The 22098-nt window shown below is 33.5% G+C and overlaps 1 protein-coding gene across 3 annotated transcripts; it reads right to left on the reverse strand.

The window, feature by feature from the left end:
• Nucleotides 1-3547: 3547 nt before the first annotated feature.
• Nucleotides 3548-16831, reverse strand: LOC131651508 (paired amphipathic helix protein Sin3-like 4). 3 transcript variants are annotated; one of them, XM_058921170.1, is made up of 25 exons: nt 16597-16831; nt 16357-16466; nt 16153-16234; nt 15539-15691; nt 15235-15421; nt 15035-15133; nt 14738-14899; nt 13872-14154; nt 13264-13400; nt 12374-12449; nt 12264-12296; nt 11855-12132; nt 11594-11748; nt 10033-10160; nt 9697-9951; nt 8662-9342; nt 8227-8297; nt 6819-7451; nt 5566-5666; nt 5340-5478; nt 5098-5250; nt 4845-5005; nt 4640-4745; nt 4275-4440; nt 3548-3831 (listed from the first exon to the last, which is right to left on the reverse strand). In XM_058921170.1, exons 3-24 carry the CDS (start codon nt 16230-16232, stop codon nt 4294-4296), a joined length of 4218 nt encoding a protein of 1405 aa, XP_058777153.1. In that variant the 5' UTR covers nt 16233-16234; nt 16357-16466; nt 16597-16831; the 3' UTR covers nt 3548-3831; nt 4275-4293. The 3 variants fall into 3 exon arrangements, with proteins under 3 accessions (XP_058777153.1, XP_058777151.1, XP_058777152.1); XM_058921168.1 differs by having other exon boundaries at nt 16153-16466; XM_058921169.1 differs by having other exon boundaries at nt 16153-16466; nt 16719-16737.
• Nucleotides 16832-22098: the final 5267 nt, after the last annotated feature.

Here is a 22098-nt window from a genome sequence, read left to right on the forward strand (position 1 = left end):
AGATATTCAAGAGCTAGGTTACTCAAATCAGTTGATTCTTGAATAATAGTTAGCTTCGTTATACTTTTATTTGGTAGAACCCTAAGGATTTTATTAACATGACCTGAAGTATTGTAACTCTTGTTCAACACTTTCAGTCCAAAGATAACATTTTGAAATTGAGAAAACATGGTATCCACGTTTTCATCTTCTTTCATTTTGAACAACCCATATTGCTTAATCAAATCGTTCACTTTGTACTTTTTTACTTGATTGTTTCCTTCATAGTTAAGACACAAAGAATGAAAAATTATTTTTTGTCGATTCACTATTGGTTGTCTTATCATACTCTTTGAAGGAAATGACATTTACAAGAAAGCTTTTGGCTTTTAGACGTAGCTTGTAAGAATTCTTTCGCTCATCACCCATAGCAAAAGGATCAAGTTCTTTTCCTTCTGCATTTATGGGATGTTCGTATCTTTTTTCACTAAACCTTGTTGTACTTGCTAAAAAAAAGTACATATGCGTAGCACCCGTTGATTGGTAAGGATTCTCAAAGGATTTCGTATTTATGTTGGGTTAGAGCAAGCTCATGAGGGTGAGAAGCTTTATTTAGGGGTGTTTTATGGGAATATGAGGGTTTAGTATTTTTGTGAATATGAGGTATTTATAAAGCCTTTTAGGACTTGAAATGAGGGAAATTACTTATACTCCACTACTAGATCATAGGGAATAAGAAGTTATTCCTTCTTAGATCACGGGGGAGGTGGTTATTCTCTTTAGCCCTTTTTTCTAGTCCATTGTAATTGAACACATTATCTTCCACATCTACTAGACAAGTGGAAATGAGTTCGGGTGGACTAAGCCTGACTAGGCGGGCAGTAACTAAGCTTCGAGTAACTTTGTGGCCCATTCGGGTAGCCTATAGCTTTGTAAGGAAGACCTCCCCTTGCCACTACGCCTAGCATACATACCTTTTACATGGACTATCCCTTTTTATGGTCCAATATATTTATACTGATACACTTATAGTTCTAAATCTTTGGAGATAAAGAAACTATGTAATTTATATTTTCAACAGTCAAATATCTCTCCATCAAACATAAGATGTCTGATTGAGTAATAAGGTATTACAGAATAGATCTCTGAGTCTAACTGAAGATGAGAAAAACACAAGAAACAGGGGGGTGCAATTGTGTTAGCTATTTAACATTTCTTCGGATTCATTGAAATGATACTCAGGTCAACAAACATATGTTGCACGTCAAAGAGATAAGAGAAAAAATATTAACATACAAATTTTATCCTGGTTCACCCCCTAAATTAGAATTACAACCGGTTCCCCCATATTGAGAGATTTTTTCTTTAATTCATTTGATTACAATATCATTAAGTTATTTCCTTGTCCAATTGACATATATCTTAGATTTATGAAACACAAATAATTGATCCTAAATAGATCTCTTTTACATTTCAAATAATATGGCTACCACTTAGATCTCTGAGAAAATATAATCAAATGAGTAGATAATTGCTAACGCAGTTACCAATATCATCCAACGTTGGATGTAAACAAATCTAAGCACGTATACAAGTGTTTAAATTATTCAACAAAAAGTGTATATAGTAAAATCACATGCATGTTTCTTTCTTTATTTCTTTAGCAGAACTTGTTCTCAAGACAATCTACCTTTGAAAGTTCTTTTCTTTTCTCAGGTTGATTCTCTTAAGTTTATTCACAAGTTATTCAATATTTGTTTGTGATTGTTGGTAAACAAGACATTGTGATTGTTTCAGATGATATATTTCAGATTCATCTTTTGATCAGGAGATCCTTTTGTAAATCTTTCTTAGAATAAATTATCTTGAATTAATTTAAAAACTTTTTGCACAAGTAACAAACTTTATACCATAATGATGTTCTCTTACATTGTACTATTATAAAAATCAAATTAAAGAACATTGTTGTTTAAACCATTTTTAGTTAAACAATTATGTTAATTGATGTTCTGTAAAATTGTTGACATTTTCATGTATGTTGTATCTACTACTGCATGGAGTAGATTGTCTAGGATCAATTGGAAGATTGTTTGAATGATATATTGAACTTGTCCTAATTCAAAATATGGGGATACTCATTCCACCCCATGGGGTATGTAACATCCCGAAAATTCTTATTTAATTAATTTAATTAAATTTTAAATTAATTATTGGAAATTAGCATTTTATCGAATTATGTAGAGAAATTATAAAATGTTAAGTTATTGGGCCAGGTGGTGGAATTAGTAAGGTGGGGGTGTAATTGTGAAGGAGCCCATTACTAATTTATTTTATGTTTCATAAAATAAGGAAAACAAGAGGGGAAAGAAATTAGAACGTGAAAACAAGAAGTTGTGAGAAGAGGGAGAGCTAAGGAACGTGAAGGAGAATCAAAGAGGAAGAAGACCCATTCAAGAATTTGACTAAGGTAAGGGGGACTTATCTGATTAGCATATATTATCGGGTTAGGGGTTGATAATACTGAATAGGTGTAGATTTCGGGTCGATTGAGTCATATGATAGATTTAGGGATTGAGTCAAATTGTATGATGTTTGATCCCTTATGTTTGAATCTATGATGTTTGTGTTGTTATGGTCTCAATTGATGCGTAATTGGTGTATTATGATGTGTATTTCGTGTTGTATGTGCATTCCATTTCCTTAAGTTCGTACTAGCATGAATTGAATGAGTTTGGGATGTGCGGAATGTTGTTTTCTGCGATTTGGGGTTTCTGAAATTCGCCAGTTCGCGCCGCGTCCCGGGGTTGGCGCCGCGAACTGCTTGGCAGAAAGCCAGGAAGTTTTTATGTATTCAGTACGCGCCGCGAGCACATGGTTGCGCCGCGAAGGCGTACTCCTTTTCTCTTTTCGCGACGCAAGCACATGTTTGCGCCGCGAAGTGATTGGCAGAGGGCCAAGGAGTTTTAAGACGCTCAGTTTGCGCCGCGAACCACGGTTGGCGCCGCGTGCTGTTAGCGAAAGACCATTTTTGAAAAGTTTAAAGAAGTATAACTTTTGGACCGTTGGTCCGTTTTGTGTGTCGTTTAGAGCTGAATGAACCTTGTGAAATAATCTATTTGATGATTAATGATGGGATTGTGATATTAACATATCTTTTTTTTTTTTTTCTAAAATAAATGTACTTATTCCATTTATAAGATGTTTTATTTGATCGGTCCAAAATTTAAAATGGTTGTTCCCTATAATTAAAATCGATATATTTGTCTTTATTAACTAATAAATAGTATAAATCTTTGAAGATCTTAATTTTAAACCACCATTTCAAAATAATTCTATACTTCAAAACTTATGCGTTTTTTCGGAAGTGTACTTCCGAAATCCCAAAAAATGGGATTTCGGAAATGCATTTCTGAATTCTGGAAAATTTTGAAAAAAAAATTATTTCAAAAATGCATTTTCGAAGTAGAGGTATTTACGGGTTTTCGCTGAGGTCAGCCCCATAGGGAGGTGAAGAAAAAAAGAAATTATCTTAAAATGCTTCATCCAAACACACTCTAAAAGGAATGTATAGTAAATAAACTAGACAACAAAATTGGATGGATGGAATAAAATGTCCTCCAGTTACATAACAAATATACCAATTTACATTATTGCAAGTCATCATCAACAACAAATTTCGGTATACAACAAATAACTTTTCCTCTCCTAGCAGCACTGTGCCTCCCCCTTTCCTGTAATCTTTATTAGTTTATCTATAAAATATGATGAAATATCATACATCCTTTGACCAACTTCTAGGATACACTGTCGCTTACACCCGTCCCCTCTGCCTATGAACCTTGAAAAATACAACTGAAAAGGAGAGCAAAACAATAATCATTAATTAGACTATATGTTCATTAAAAGAATGAGAAAAAAGGGATATGCACTAACAGTGTAAAATGTTTTTACACTGTCAACCAATCACAACCATGTATCCAATTAAAACACAATTTTAATTTAAAAAAACTAATATGACATGGCAAGTGTAATGATTTTGATTGGTTGTATGTGTAAAATTAATTTACACTGTCAGTGCACTACCTTTAAACTCTAAAAGAATTCACATTCAATTGAACAAACCAAGGGACGAAAATGTTTAGTTGTGATTATATTTAATATAGTTGTGATATTATGAGGAAATCAATCACAACGACTGATTTCTAGTCATAGTATGTTATAAATCTGTTTAAACGAGTTTAGCACCAAGCGCGCGGTAAAAACATTAAGCAATATAAAGAATCCCAAATACTTACCAACACAGAATGTACACTGTCAAGTGAAGGAAAACATTTTGCGGAACCTTGCTGTTCTGCTTGAACGAATGTTTGAAGAATTTTCTTGTTCACGCTTCAGACGCAAAGCTTTTCTTCTGCTTCTCATCCGAAACATGAAGTCTTCGGTATCTAAAACATACGACACCTAACAAGAAGCAACAGGTGTCGAAAAGAAAAATATAAGAATGACAATTCGGAAACACAATCCAACAGAGTAAGACACCATACTTAAGTTCAGTGCAGGTCTCAGCAACTTGTGCAAAATCACAACATTTGGCTTGTTTGTGAAGATTGACATACTTAGAAAACATATGGATAGTAGTAAATCTTATGACATATAATACCTTAGAAGAATTGCTAGCTATCTTACACTCCAGACCATTAATAATTTGTAGTCCTTCCGTAACCTGGCTTGACAACTCATCATTAACGGCATATCCACGTTTACTCCTGCAAAAATAAATAAATAAGAATAAATAAACAAATTAAAGTATTACCCCAAATTGTAGCATGCAATGGAAATAGCATTTCTTCTGACTAATCAAATACCTTTTCAAGAAAATCCCCGATGTCTTTTGGTCTGGGACAACGGAGAGGAATTCATTAAGCAGATAGGCTGAAAAGTTTGGGTCCACTGACACAGCAGTCGCTTCATGTTTTACATTTCCACAGTCCATAAGTTGAATAGACAGTGTCTTTGGTTTTGGTGACTACAATGATATAAACCATGTTACAGAACATCTAACACTGCTTAAAGCTTCATTCAGGAGCAGATTTAAATAGACAAGTAAGACTAACTTACAAATTCAATACGATATATGTTCTCATCATGAAGAAGAAAGCGAGCATTTTCATGATAAACTACATCGAAAAACTTTCCAAGTTTTCTTGACTTCTCATATGTATTTAGTTGAAGAAGCTTATTATCCATCTCATCGTTCGCAACAGCCTGAAGCTGAAATAGGAGTACATGATTTAAGTGTGAGAAAGAATGAATGGTACTAAAGTTATAGAAAGAGGAGTTTATGGCTTTACACATTTAACCTGTTTAACAAGTTTATATATCAGTTTGTCTAACGTGAATAAGAGATATGATTGAGTTCCAATAATAGCTCGACAATCATCCTCAAATTTTGTATTGTCAGAAGATCCATCCAGCAAACTGTAAAGCGCATTCATGAACCTGTAGCATAAAGACACTTGGTATTGAATAGATATTTACATTTATCTTCAAATTTTTAATAGAATGCAACATTTCCAAGGCATATACCTGTCATATTGATTAGTAGAGCTTGTATCATTTGAAGCCCTCCATTTCCTTTCAGCTGATGATGAGTTAACCTTTGCTGATTGTATTCTCTCATACAATGTCTGTCAGATTAGCATGGGAAACTTTATACAGCTATAAAAGTGAATCTGTAATATGTAATAAACTCTGAAATATTGATTTTTTGATTAACAATAAATTTATTTATATACAACCAAAACATTGGTACCCTGCTAAGTTCCAGCTTTGCAAAACCTACATAAAGGTCTTACCCCCTCAAATTTCAAAGTCTACAAATATTTTCATCTCCTAACAGAAAGCTTGCCAGAGTTAAAACCATTATTGAATGACCAAAACACTCCATCTTTCAAAGTCTACAAATATTTTCATTTCCTAACAGAAAGCTTGCCAGATAACTTTAGTACCGCATTGAGCACTTTTATTTACTCAAAGTGGGACTCCAAACATTGCACCCCATTAAGAGCCAATGTCCACGGCAGCTTTCACTCTATTAGCATAGTAGAGCCCAGTGATAGCCCTTTCCCCTTTGGAAGCTTCATTCATCTATCAGTACTCAGTTGTAAACCTTAATCCAGTCTAGCTAGCCCTTTCCATAGCAAAATTTTAGGACTTAAGCCCATGAGGAAAGCCCAACCCAAAAAGACTAGACACTTTTATCCATAAAGTGGGAATCATAACAGAATCATCCCACCTTATGGCCTCAATTCACATATTCCTGGCCACCTACTCCCACCCCTTCATCATGACAACTTCACCTATTGACCATCTATCTAGACTTGAATCTCATCTCAAAACCTCTCTCTCTTCAACCCTTCTTACTCTTAGCCACGGCACAATTTCATTCATTTCCCAGAGTCCTCTAATTCCCTGAAGTAATCATATCTCAATTAAGAAAATCAATTTTCCTAAATCAGTATCAGTTTCATCCACAATTGGTTAAGAATCCTTGGTCTCATTGATTTAATCATTTATAATAAATAAAGTGGTTCTACAAAAAGAATACACAATAAGGAATCATCCGGTTGGGATGATTCAATTGATGAGATACCCAAACAATTAGCAAAATGATTTTGAGAAAGAAATAAAAAAACATGTGAGAAGGGTAATTTAGACATCATGTTTTTGAAAAAATATTTTTCAACTTTTAGTTTAACTTAATGAAAATAAAATTAGAGGTAAAATATATTGATTGAAGATTAAACTGTGCTGTCTAACAAAATATATATTTTTTGTACCTGATGAAGTCTAATCAGCACATAAAAGGAGTCACTTCCATAAAAAACTTTAGAATTCCTGTCTTTCACATGTAGCACTGAGGGAACATGCTTCGTCAATGGCTTCACGTTTAGAAGAAAGCGTTCAGAAAATGGTAATGACGTTCCATCTCCTTCAACATCATGCACATCAGCCACAACTTCAGCTTCACCTTCACTTTCTGCCTTACTATCATGTTCTCCATCCTCATGCTCTTCTTGAGAACACTCCTCACCGTCAGCAGATTCACTTCCAGACACATCAACATTTTCAGAAGCATTTTCACTGTCCTCTGAGGACATCTGAGGACTTTCTTCGCCTTCATCATCAGCATCCGCATAATTTTCTCGTCTGGCTTCACCACAAACTTCTTCCCCAGGCCTATTTTGGTATTGCCGATTCACACCACCATCCTTTCCTTTATGCACTACATCCAAACCAGCATCTCCATAAACTGCAGAATTATCCTCTTCAAAGTCTCCATTTGGAGATAACTCACCCTCTTCTCTTTCGCTTTTGAACTGTCGATTTGATTCCTCTTGATATCTGCAAACATCAGTGCCTCCAGCGATGGCCCCATTTATGGAAGTACCTGCTCTGGCAGAATCACCACCCTAAGCCATTATAAAGAAACAAACATTCAGTATACTGCTTGTAGTGATGCCTGGTGTCTAAAAAAACAAATCAGTACATTACTTGTAGTGAAGCCGGTAGAAAGACAATTACAAATAACTTCACCAGTGAGGTGATCAAATGATAGTCCCATAAAACAGTAACAATGAAATGATGCTATCAACGCTCTGATTTGACAAGTCAACAAATTATGGCAATAGAATGACAATTAACAAGGAAAGGAGGCCATTAATTCTCTGATTTGACAGGCTAACAACTTATCACTTAACATTTAAGCCTAGGTAATTAAAATATAAGGATTAGTTTCATTGTAGAAAGTAGATCATACATTAACCGTAGACCACTGCAAGCTGCATCAACCATGCTATAACACTTGACTAAATTCAAGGGGAGAAAACATAACATAGAAGTGAAAATTTGTTTTGTAACATGATATCTCCAGAATTCATCAATTGACGGATGGTGGCACAGGCAAAAGTGTCAATTGTAGAATGCTAACAAGAAAGAAAGCACAACCTTGTCCATAAAAGGCCACTCCATTCCCTTTAATATCCATATCCAAATCCAAATGATATATGTTTCTTTATTCTATCACATGCTGTCATTTTATTTAGAACTAGAAGTATGCATATGAAATGATATCAGTAAACCCAAATTGAAGTAGTTAAGGTGTTTCTTTTGCAGCAAAAGTACTTAACCATTTTTTCATGAAGGAAACATCAACTGACAAAAACTGCACCAAGAGCTATGACATACCTGTGATGAAGGTAATTCATGTCCTCCCGTGACAGAAACATTATCATTTCTAGATAGAGTAGCAGCAAGTCCTTGAAGAAAAAAGAAGTATATCAGGTCCATTCACTAATCAGAAGAAAGTAGCATATGAAGACAAAAGGAGAAAATAGTTACAAGGTACTACCTCCGTCCCTTATTAAAGACCACATGGAATTTTTGCGGATATTAAGAAAAGCGATTGTAGTAATGAACTTGTTAAAAAAGTGTGTTACTTTTAATAGGGATGTTTTTGTTAAGACGTCATTACTGCATGCGAAAGTTGGAAGAAAATCTTATACTAAGGGACTACAAATACAGAAAGTGGGTCTTACATTAAGGGACACGGGTAGTATTATTTTAGATAAATGGTAGGGTAAGAATCAAGAAGTGTCATTATTTTCGAAGCAAGCTCGTTACCTGATGCATTATCTATCTTCATTCTTTTATTACTTAGCTCCATTCCAGATGATGGTGAGACATTATCGTTCAGTAACCGCTCACCAGAGAGATCTTGCTTATTGACTCCTGATAGCTCACTAGGCACGGATGCAATTATATTCGGTTTACCGTTTTGCGGATTACTGCAAAAAGCTTCACGTTCAGGCACAGTACAGTCTGAATCAAGACATTTATCTTCTCTAATCCCAGTATCACCATTTGACTGCCATGCTATGCTAGAAGTTGACTGATCTAACGGCACACGGTTATCACCATTTCTAGAAGTATCTATATGCTTTGGGCTCATTATGGTGGCACCAACACCAGGACTACCATCACTCTCAGCAACATTTCTCCTAGAACTATTCTTAGCCACAGCATCTTCAGTATCCTCAGCACCCTGGGGCCGACAAGGTACACAAAGCATGGGTTCTAAAAATGTTGTCCAAACCTTCATAACTTTATCCAACTGTTCAGTTGTGCAAACTTCTCCACATGAATATTTTATAAGCTGATACAAGTCTTCATGGATGTCTGTATCAAGATATTCAAACTCTAGGTTTGGAAGAATAGGCCGTCTATTTCCCGCAGCAATTGCAAGAAGAACATCGTCTTCTTTGTGTTTCTTCTCACTGATTTCTTTGATTTCGGACAGTAGGGCTGTAAATAATTTCACAAAAGAAAAGAGTCATGAAAATGGAATGAACAACTGTGCCATGATCACCACATATATTGAATTAAAAGTTGCAATGCATTCAAAGAATGGTATACCACTCACACGGTTGAGCATAGGCTCAATAGAAACCATGTTTTGTTGAGACCAAAATAAATAAGTGAATAAAATCAAGCCAAAAGATAGTTAGTGAAGAAAAGAAAAGATTTATATGTTCATATTTTATTCAAGTGGCCCAAGTAAAGGTATGCAAAAACACGAATTTAAAAGAAAAGATATAACATTAAAAGTCTCAGGAAACCCATGTTAATTAATAAATGAAGTAAAAAGTTATCTATTACCTTTGGTGCTCAAGCTTTTTGTGTCCTGTTGCTTAAAGTAGAAGCTGCGATGATCAAGAGATTTGTGATAATTCTTGGCATATATTTCAGCCCAAACTTTACTGAAATCAGCACGACATCTTGCCCACTCTTCCTGTTTCTGCTTCAAGCGTGTTAGTATCACTGGCAAAGCTAGAGATGCATTCTTCTTTAGCACTTCCAACACATCAAGACCATGGTCACCATATATTCGTTCAATACACCTAAAGTTTAGAGCTAAAAGAACATTGAGAGAAAGTTATGTCAGAATATTGAAAACTTCAAGAAATTACTTTATATTGCATATCAATTGCATACCTGTTAAGTGCTCCTCAATACGAATCGGGCTGTCTCCTTCAAGTAGATTTTTGTGGATCTTTTCTAACAATTCTTGTACTCGTTTAGTTGTCACATTTACAGATTCTAACAACATATCAAGCTCAAACCTGCCACCGCAGATTAACATAACATCAGCAGAGGTTTGTGGAAATTATAACTATTTATCATCCTAGCGATGTCAAATAAAAAAAACAGATTGATGTTGCAACTATGACATGACAGCAACCCGGATCATCATCGAAAATCAGTGAGATAGTCAAGCTTTAGGGATCCCTGACACTCAAAAGTGTCGGGCAAGATTTTGTAACCCGGATAGGAAAAACCCTAATTCATGGCTGTTCAAACAAAAACCCTCACCAATAGAGCCTTTCAGACGCGACCTCTACTTCTTTACGACATGCCTCTCTGAATTGCACTTCCTCCATCTCTTCTCTCTTTCAATTTCCGACCTCCCTCTCTTCTTCTTCTTCAAGAAGAGTAAGTATAACCTAGTATAACCCAGACGCGACCTCTACTTTTTTTCTTATGCATAACCTAGTGTGTCTCTCTTTTGTGTACGTTTAATCGGCTTGTAGGAGCCAATATATTTTATTCTTTTACTTTAATTTAATTAATTGATACATTTATATAGTATTTTAATATGACTTTTGTAAATTTTTTATGCATAAATTAATATTTTAATATTATATTTTATCAAGTATTTTCAATAAAATTATACTTTTTTAAAAGGTAAAGTTTAACTTTCCTAATAATAAATTTCAATCCAAGTATTAAAAATGTATGTAAAAGTTCTGAGAATGGAAAAAAGTTAGTAAGCTAATTTACTTGGCCTAAAAAACTATGTTGAATGGATACATGGAATGAGATTTTACATAAACATTAATCTAATATATAAAACAAAGAATTCATATAAACATGACCAACTTGTTTAAAGACTTGGATTTCAGAGGAAATGAACTTAAATAACCTGCATAATAGACTACAATTGGTACTGAATCGCTCAATCGGTTAAACTTATTCGTTCAACTTTATAATAATCTTCGTATAAAATAATTCATTTGATTATAGAATATAGAGATTGTCTAATTACTGCATGCAATTTCCCCCAGTTTACTTTATTAAAGATCATTATAGAATCAGGAAATATATAAGGGGAAATTAAGAAAGAGGATATTCACATTGCAGAAAAATACAGAAGAATAATTGAATAATAGAAAATAGGGAAAAAAATCCACAAGTAACAGAGGCAGTATGAACAATATCAACAAAAGGAGGGGAAAACTTATATTTTGCTACTCAAAACTAACAATTTTAGTTTAACGTTCTGATTTAAAGGTTATGTACCTTACATTTGTTATTTTTATGCAGAGTATTTTTTGCATTTTAGGTAGGATATTACCACCCATCTTATGATCCTCCGATTTACTATCTTTCACATCCCCCTCCTAATCCTAGGTAGAATTCAATTTTGACAGTATTGGACAAATAAATAGAACAGGCATTGTGAAGAATGAAATAACATTATTGGCACAACTCTAACCTGTCATCTTCACATCTAAACAAACTCTCTTCATATTGATTTTTGCGCATATGTTTAAAGGAATAATCCTCACTTCCTGAAGTGACAGACACCCAGTGATCATTCAACACTTCAGCGCCAATTTCTGTTTTCTGGCTAGCAATAGGTATTGGATACTGCATAAGTACATATAATACTCATAAGAACACAATAAACCAGAGAACCATAAAGTCTCCATTAGAAATAAGATTAAATACAAACTGAAAAGTATAGCAAGTATACATTTTTTGGTAGGAGACGGTAACTGGGAGTGCATCGTTCACAATTAGAAAGGTCCAGCTCATTTATTGGTTTAGAGAGATACTTATCCTTGCTGGGATATAGAGACATCTTAGAACCTGAAACATCCTTGTTGGAAATCACAGAAGATTTATCCCTTTCTCGGAATTCACGATCCCTTTCTTTCAAACTATCATCCCTGTAACGATCTTTATCATGATCCCTATCTCTCTGTCCAGCCTTCATTGGTTTCAGTCCATGTCCTTCAATCCATAAGGACTCTAATGAACATAAATCAGAAGGTCATTATAACAAATATATAATGCTGAAAATGATCATATGATTCCAAATCACATTGCATAAAGATTATAAGGGTAGCCTCATAATTGTACAGAGTAAAATATTTACATACTCTTATTCATGACACCAGCAAGGAATCCACCATCTGCATTACAGGACCTGATTAAAGAACTCCTAAAAACTTAAACTTCATAAAAAGTAATACATTGGATTGAATGTTACCATTTTTCTCAGCTTGTAGCAAAAATTCATTAAACCCTTCCATAAGATCTGGATACTTTCCCAATAAATCACCCACCTGGAAGAATAAGCTACCAAGAGTTAGCTATCATATTGCATATTTAGTAAAGAGTGTTCTTCAAGGGAAACATAAGTTGCACTAAGAAATACAATTAAAGAAGGTAGAGCTGATCATAGATTGATAGGAGAAAACTTCAGTTATCTCTAAGCAAAAGTTTTCTCCAAGCCCAGATAAGTTAATGCACAGATTCATCTATTATTTCTTATGCCACATCCTCTTTGTGCAATTTATCAGATTGGACTTCCATAAATAAATTGTTCAATTGTTCTACTACTTAAAGTTTTTCATTACAGAACTCAGTTAAATCAAGTAGAGCAAACTATTGAAGTGACACAATCTGCAGCATTGACAATAGACCTTCTTGAATGCCAAAAAATTGCTCTATTTCCAGACATCGATGTTGACATAGGCTAGTGAAAGAATCAATCTCAGTATTAAAGGAAGGCACTAATCCATTGCAGCTCCTGCTGGAGCAATTTGATTTTGTACTCAATGCCAGAAAGCAAACTTGCATAATGTATAAGCCATCTCTCCTACAGGTCAAGGCTATTGGGGAAGAATGCCAAATGGAAGGAATATCTTAAGAGTATTGAAATATGGCTTCATATACAATTCACACCACTCTGATTGTTTTGGGTGCTTCCTACAGTGAACAATACACTTTAGGCAGATGTATCAAACCCAGTCTGGTTGGCGTCAATGTTAACTAGGGATAATCAACATAGCCAGACTAATTACTGTCACCCATAATTGAAGAATCTGACATGAAAATCAACAAAGTAATTAACAAAAATTAATATATAAACAGTACCAGAGACTGCAATTCTTGTCGAGTAATAATTTCCCGGCTGTAAATATGTAAACACTTCAAAAATTCTTGGTAGCTGTCAGGATTTCGTAATCTCTCTTTGACTTTATCACAGAAAGCTAACTCTTGACTATAAACACCTGAGATGACAAAATTCAAGATACATAACAAACTCCAATAGAAAAAGGTAGGAAATAAAAGCACTAGCATACAAAGAACAAAACACCAACAAAAATAAAACTGGAATAAAATATATTTCTCCCTGTATGTAAAACAAGAAAAATATTAATATAACTTTAGATCATAAATAACAAGTTTAAACCATGTATTGATTATGCATAATCCTATCAGCAAAAAAAATATATATATTCTCTATCTATCAATAATTTAGCATTATGATGAGTTGCAGAAAAATGATAGCAATTTTTTCTATCTACTTTTTTCCCATGTGAACATGAAAGCATGTTTCCACCATAAAAAGCATTGTACATCATAGCATTAGTTAGGATAGGTAAAAATATACAAGATAAGTTGATGGATTCAAGATCAGCCGTAGTAATAACTTCTAAGAGAATATTTATCATCACTAGTGGATGACATAAGTCGCATACCAGAATTTTGATCTGCATCAAGCAATGGTTCAGCTCCTGAGTCTTCAGCCATATGATCGAATTTTTGTTTGTGGGATAACCGCTCCCTATCTCGACCCCTTCCCTGATCATCTCTATCATTTCGTTCTCGTTTTCTCTTGTCTCTATCTTCTCTACGGTCCTTTTCCTTCTCCACGCGTCTCTTATGCTCCTTTTCTGCCCTCAACAAATTTCTGTCATGATCTGGGTCAGGACGGTCAACACTGGTGTCACGGTCACCATGTGAAACAATGGTCCTTTCTCTCTGGGATGGAGATAAGAAGAATGTTAGCTTCATGACCAACTATAAAACTCAAATGGACAAAGCCACTAAGGTAGTCAAAGACAAAGGGTGGGCACTTAGGGATTAGAGTCTCGAGCACTAAACAACAATTAATATATTTTTAACATTATGACTAATTTACCAAATTTAACATCCTAGCATGCATACTAAACAGCTGGCATTAGATTTGTTATAGCCATCAATAATCTGTTGAAGGCATGCCCTCACATGAACCATAAATACCCTAGAGGCAAACGCGACAGCGCCTTACTGAATGAGCAAAGCCTCAACCAGCAAGAGGTGCTGCTCCCCTCTGGCATTCAGTGTTTGTTAAATAGCAGCTATGGCATATTAGAATTTGAACAAATCAATTTTGTTCCGTCACGTTATTTAGTATGAACTGTTGTCAAATAGTGACCATAGTGCCACTATACCCCTATTGCATAGTGGAATTAGAACAAAGTGTTGTTTTCTGCAATCTGCGATTGACAACAGTGTTGGCATCTGACCTCAGCTCCTTAGGTATTCCTATGATTATAGAAAGGGACAAAAAAATTGGAGTAACCTTTTCAACATGCATTTGCCGCACTGTTGGCATTGCAGAGCTCCTATCTCGAAAGCTAGAATTCCGAGCAACAGTATGAGCAGAGGCAGCTGCGGAAACGTCGGGAAGAAAATGAATAAACCCATCGAGAAGATCTGGGTGGTCTTGGAAGAGTGCAGCAACCTGAGGAAGTGCAATTATGATTAAAATGAGTGTCAAAGAAATATGCCGAGTACTGAAGTAAATAGAGAAAAGAAAAAGACAACATTACAAATTTGTCTGACTACAACATGATACACATGTATAGACAGCACATACCTCCTGGTAGACCGCGTCGATAGACTTATTCTCCTTTCTGTACATATTCAATATGTCTAGAAATGCCTTGTAAATATGATCATCACCGTGAAATCGAGTCTGCATGAAGGGACACATTAGGCTCAAATGTAAAACTTTTCATTCCACATTGCACATAAATCTGCATGAAGAGAACCCATCAAATTCAACAACGCTCTTACCTTTATCTTGTTCACAAAACTCATAGCTTCTACAAATTCAACAGGCTTTTTTGAGTGAGGTTGATCATCCTCCATCGGAAGGGTGATTTCATACCCCTTTGGCAAAAATGTGTTAAATCCCAAAATTAAATCTCTATGACCTCTAAAAAGATCCTTCACTCTTGCTATGACACCAGCAGTATCAATTCTACAAATGCACAAAAAGGAGAAACAAATCATTTACAACTAACAAATTCAAAATCCCCAATCGCAATATACATATAAAAAATAAGAGCACCAAGAATGCAGTACAACATGATCAAACCTTTGTGCTTTAAAATCTTTCATGACCTCCAAAAAATCTTCATATTTATCCCTCTTATCTTGAAAAATATCCTTTACTGCCTTGAGATATGATAAGGCATCATTAGTAGTCAGTTTTTGACCACCTCCATTAACCATCAGGGGTTGCCCGGACCTTCAGTTCAAAAAAACATCAGAAAATATTTAGACCATTAAAGAAAATAGATAACAATAACAATATATTACATTGCCAAAACACAATAATCAAAAACCCTAATTCAATACACCACTAAAAGTTGATAATCAACCCATGAATAGAACAATTCAAACACAATTGCTAACAACAAACATCTGATCTCATCTCTCATAGTCAAATAAGACCATACACTTTACTAAAACCTAAACCTAGAGAAGATGTTAGAAAAACCAAACAGCTATCTAAAACACGAAAAATTTCACATAAGTAAATGAAAATCCCAAAATTTCATCAAACCAAAAATAGAAAACAAAAATTACCACCGATTGAACATTCAAATATTTGATCAAGCAAACAAATTAAGGGGGAAACCGAAATACGAACATAGAACATAGTCTAATGAACAAAATTGAAGAGATAAAAAAAGCACAGAAACTTACGCTTCTCCTCTAGAAGATAACATAGGTCGTTTAAGCTGAGAAGAAGAAGTCATGAAACTCTCCTCTCGTGACCGCTTCATATCTATCAACAAACTACAAAATCACAAAATGCAAAAACGACACTCTCCACCACTAAATCCCTCTTCAACAACGAATTATGATTTTCAAACTCGATAATTCCAAATTTTGAAAAAATTCCACAACCTCAACGTGCTTATTCAAACAACAGTAGCAACAATACTTCAGATCTAACAGTAACAAATCATCGCAAAGCAAGAATCAGCACGAAGAGATCAACTCAAAGAAGCCAAATCCTGAAAAAAAAAAACAATTATATTAGAGAATCAGAAGTGAAAATTGAAAATCGAAAATCGAAAAAAAATCGCATTACTTCAATGTAAAGCAACATGAAATGAATTCGAAGAGAAAGAAAGTGAAATTTACACAGAGTGATCGTGAAGTCTTCAGAAAAACAGGTTGAAAATAAAAAGTGATTTTCAATTAATCGAGAAAATGCGTTGAATTGAATAAGCGATTTTGATTTTGATTTTAATTTTAATCAAAACCTTTGTGATGATTCTTCAGAAAGTTGAATTGACGAAGAATACTCAAAGGTTTTAAATTTCAGTGAGAGTTATTTTCTGGGGGTAAAAAACAGAACAGAAAGAACGAAGAAAAAATAGTGAAATAAAGAGTTCACAATGTGATTTATATATGCGAGTTTTGCTAGTAAAATTTGACCCGTTTTCACCGGTAAAGGATACGCTTTTTACCGCTTATAAACGGTTAATTGAATTTTTAACCTCTTGTGTGAAAATTAGGGCTAATCTAGATCTAGTTTTATTTACGGTTTGGCCGCGGTAAATTTTATTTTGAATGAGGAAAAATGAAAGATTAGATTTTTTCTTTTTTAGGGTTTTGTTTTTAATTTATGATAATTTTTTGTATGATTTTGATTGTGATAAGTAGTTTGATGGTGAAGTGATCATAATGCATTGCAATTTGCAATGCTTATTCTAAGTAAGGGATGATTATGAGATTAGGTCTAACAGAAAGTGAGAGAAAATCTCTTGATATTGTTTTTTAAAGGAGACTTTGTGAATTTTTTTAATTATCTTTAAGGGATGAATGAATGATAACTTCCTTTTTTTTTATGGATTATATATAGATAATTTTTGTTTTACTTTATTTAAAAAATATGATTTAACTATAAAATATATAGATTTTAAATAATCGGTCAATTTAACTATTACTACTATTTGATCGATTCAATTCTAAAATTATTAAAACCAATTAAAAAATCTTTAAAGTAATGTTTTTGTCAACTCCATCATCACTAAATATTTAAAATATATATATTATTTTTTTTAAAACAGAATTATATGTAAAATTCAAACCAGAGTCTCTAAATTAATGTTTTAGTCAACTACGTCACCGCTAAATATTAAAATATATATATATATATATATATATATATATATATATATATATATATATATATATATATATATATATATATATATATATATTAAAAATAGAGTTATATATTAAGAATGAAGTGTGCTATTGATACACCGTTTTTTGTTACACTGTATTTTAATAACATAGCAAAATTTTCTTTGCACAAAAATCAAAAATATATAAACTATTAAAAATTAAAGGGTCATGCTAACATGTGCCCTAAGGGCACATGTTAAGGATACTATAAATAGAAAAAGTTAAATGTAATTAAATGTAATAAAGTCATATTTAAAGTTTCGATACATTGAATGCACGCATTTCAAAAAAATATTTCTATAAATATCTTATTAACTTGTGCTCTTGGGGCACATGTTAGCTTTTTCCAAAATTAAAAGTGGTATGTTTTTTTTATACAATTACGGTGTAGTGTCTAATAATAGTGTAAAAATAGCTTTTCCATTAAGAATATGCAACCTCAAAGAAAGTTTGTTCTTTCAAAATTTTCATTTTAGTTTTAATAAATTTGAGAGAGATATTCAATCTTGAAAAATGATGGTATGTTATATGCTGACATGTAGCATGTAGTTTATGAGTGTGTTGTCTTAAGGATTCATATAAAACCTAAACATAGCCTAAGGATTCATCATCATATATCTCTTTACTTAAGAAATTGAAGTTATGTTGTAATATAAGAATGATATTAAAGTAACTCGTCATTGATAAATGTGAACGATATTAATGTAGTATTCCCTTGATAATACAATCAACATTGATTATTGAACATTATTGGTAATATAAAAATTATATTAACTTCTCTTTTTTTTTACTTAAACTATGAGTTAATTAATAGTTAGAGTATTATTACTAGGGAAAACTTAACATTTGCTTCAAGGACAAAAGATAATGAGATATTTATATAAATATTTTCTTAAAACAATATATCAAAACTGTAAATATAACTTTATTGCATTTAATTACATTTTTTTTAATTATAGTATCTTTAACATGTATCTTTATGACACATGTTAGCATGACCTTTATTCCTAATACCATAGCTAATTCAAATAAAAACGTAATGTGTCTTCAAAGATTATTTGAGCAAGTATATTTGATTTATATGATACAAGATTGATTGAAGAAAGGTTATCGAACGATAGAGAGAATGGTTTATACGCTGTATAAAAAATGTGCTAGAAACAAATGCTTTTTTACTATAGTCGACTCCAAATTTATAGAGTACTCTGTACTCCCAATCATTATATTACTTACATGAGTTTAATGTACTATTTACGTATTAATTAATGAGAAATGCTAACCAGTGCTCTTAGAGCAATGGTTAAGACTTTTAAAATAGTAAATTTATTTCGGTAATCTGTGTATTTAATGTCTTGAAAATTGAAATATTAAAATTTCTATAAAATATTTTTTTAGGAATGTTTAATCATTGTCCTGAGGGCACTGGTTAACAAGACCCATGATTAATAATGGGTCTTGCTAACCAGTGCCCTCATGGGTCTTGCTAACCAGTGCCCTCAAGACAATTGTTAAGCATTCCTAAAAAAGAAAATATTTTATATAAATTTTAATATTTCAATTTTTATGGCATTAAATACGCAGATTACCGAGATAAAATTACTATTTTAAAATTTTAACTATTGCCCTAAGGGCACTAGTTAGCATCTATTATAATCTATAAAAAGTAAAGTATGCAACACAAAGAATAAGGGTGGGCTTAACATTCTGGCCCTTAGGGAATGGAACCAAGCGTGCCTTATGAAGCATGTTTGGAATTTGGCAGGTAAAGCGGATAGCTTGTGGATCCGGTGGATACATCACTATTATACGAAAGGCATGAATATTATGAATGCTCCCATCAAGAAATCAAGCTCTTGGATCATGAGAGCAATTTTGAAATCCAGGGACACTTTGAAGGATGATCAGGTATGGACTAACATGTTGCAGGATGATAAGTTCAATACCCGGAAAATCTATTTTTCGATAATGGAAGCTACACCTGATGTAGAATGGAAAAAGGTTATGTTTAATAATTGTGCGAGACCTAAAGCAATTCATACCATGTGGATGGTTTGTCATGGTAGCCTTGCTACTAAAGAACGTCTGTGTCGTTTTGGGTTGCTTTCTAGTACTGACTGCAGTTTTTGTAGAGCTGTTGAGACACAAGACCACCTGTTTTTCAGTTGTGTAGGTATGAATCGTATTTGGAACAATATCCTGGATTGGCTGAATGTTCAACATGTATCGAGTTCTTGGAATCTCACCCTCCAGTGGCTGCTTGAGATTTGCAAAAAGAAAGGTGGGAGATACAGAGTTATGCAATGTGCCATTACGGAAACTCTTCATGAATGCTGGAGATACCGTAATTCTGTTTGCTTTGGGAGATTATTGCTCCTGAAGCTATCGTGAAAAGAATCATGGATGTTGTGGTACACCGCTGTTGGCAGAAGAACAAACTGAGGCACCACATTAGTGTTATTTTGTTAGCCTAAGGTCTTATTTTTGTTTCCTTGTGTTTCTGTGTTGTTGGATCCGGTGGGATCACTTGTGCTAAACCCTAAACCCTCTGTTTTGGTGGTTTCAATAAAAGTTATTATTACTTCAAAAATAAAGTAAAGTACCTGATAATTACAATTCAAGCCCTCTGACTAAACAGCTAAAACCGTTCATATTCCATGGTTAAATTGGTCATTTTGTTGAATAACTCAACAATATTCATTTGACAATTAATGTTGTATGATGTGTCACATTTTAATTGGTATAATTCATTTTTATTTTTTTGGTTTTCTTATTATAATAGTTATGTTATTTGTATATTATAATAGATAAATGTCATATTTTGTATTGAAATAATAATTTGGTATTGATACCTAACCAACTTAATAATTACAAACCCTAAACTAATTATGCTTGCCTACGTGATAAAAAAACAACAATAGCTGCCTTGGAAAACCAAAAACACCATTACCGAAAAACTGCCTTTCCATTTCCCAATTCAGACTTTACTTTGTCTATTTTCTCAATAATTGTAAAGACACACGGGGAAATGAAAATAATTACCATATCTTCAAATTTCTTCTTTCTTCTCCTCTTCCATCTCCTTTTTTATTCTTTCTCTTTTTCCTATCACAGTCTCCCTCCCTCTCCTCTTCGCACAACCGATGTGAACTTCATATCACTATTAATTTCTTCCCCCACATCAAGATCAACTCCTCCATCAATTTTTCAAAATTTTGATCCTATTGAGTTAATTGGATTTCATTTTCGATTGTATTAGCAAAGAATTTTAATTTTATACAGTTTGATTTTTTTTAAAGAAAAATGAGGAAATGGACCGGCGAAAGCGACGTTGTTGAGATTGAAGGGATTGATGTTAGTGTTTGTGTTGCGGCGGATGGTGATTTTAAGGTGAGCGTTGGCTCCGCCGGCGGTCCTTTGAAAAGGTGATTTTTCATCCTGTTTATTATTCCGAATGTTTAAGAGATCTACACTTTTAGAAAATTGACTACATTTCTTAGTTTTTGATTTTTTTTTGCTTCCATAATCTTTGTATATAATAGTGGCTTAACTTGTATGCACACCACCTATTTAATAAAATGTTTAAGAGCATCATTTTAGTAACTTGCAGTGTTGTTGGTCATGCTAAAATAATTATTACTTTGATAGTAGTATCAATTATTATGCACACCACCTTTTATGTTTTTTCATCTTTGCTAATAGATTTGTAGTTGTAATGGATATGTTTTTAATGTGTGTTTTTATATTTTGTTTGATATTATTTTTTTATTGGATCTGTTATCATTCTATGCTGAGGGGAAGAGAACAACAGAGAAGAATATGGATGAAGAAAGTGGTGGGGCTGGTGTATACTCCGAGAAAGACAAGAAGGGTGATGCTGCACATGTTCTAGCAATGTAGCCGGTGTTTCCAAAAATAAAACAAGAAGAACATGAATATCAGAGAATCCTTCTGAAATTGAGAGATGTCGAAGATAAAAATAAGTTTATCATAATCAATTTACAATAGAGGGGTTGAACATAAATACTTCTAAATCTTCTTTTGAAGATTAATTTTACATTCACATTTTATGCAGATATAGAAATGTACAATTTGACCACCCCTTTGAGGATTATGTTGTGATGATTTGATTTTTATTGGTTTTCATATTTGTTGCCGAAACTTCTTCTCTACAGTTCAGTAAATCTTTATTTGCTCAAAAGGGTTTGGCTAATTTGTTATTATTGTTGTTTCATTTGACCAGGTATATGCAAAGTTTGTTCCTAAAACAATTCTGGAATTGGTTCAACTTTCCGATTCCATGCCCCAAGCTGCCGCTCTCCTTGGCGAAAGATGTCGAAGAATCCAGACGCACTTCCACTTTTCTCAGTATCGTTGGTTTTGGCAATGTTATAAGTTTCTTTTATTTGATCCACATTCAATTTAAATTTCTTAGATTTATTCATATTGCAT

The sequence above is a fragment of the Vicia villosa genome, linkage group LG2, assembly GCF_029867415.1.
Source record: "Vicia villosa cultivar HV-30 ecotype Madison, WI linkage group LG2, Vvil1.0, whole genome shotgun sequence".
In the NCBI taxonomy this organism is placed as follows: domain Eukaryota; kingdom Viridiplantae; phylum Streptophyta; class Magnoliopsida; order Fabales; family Fabaceae; genus Vicia; species Vicia villosa.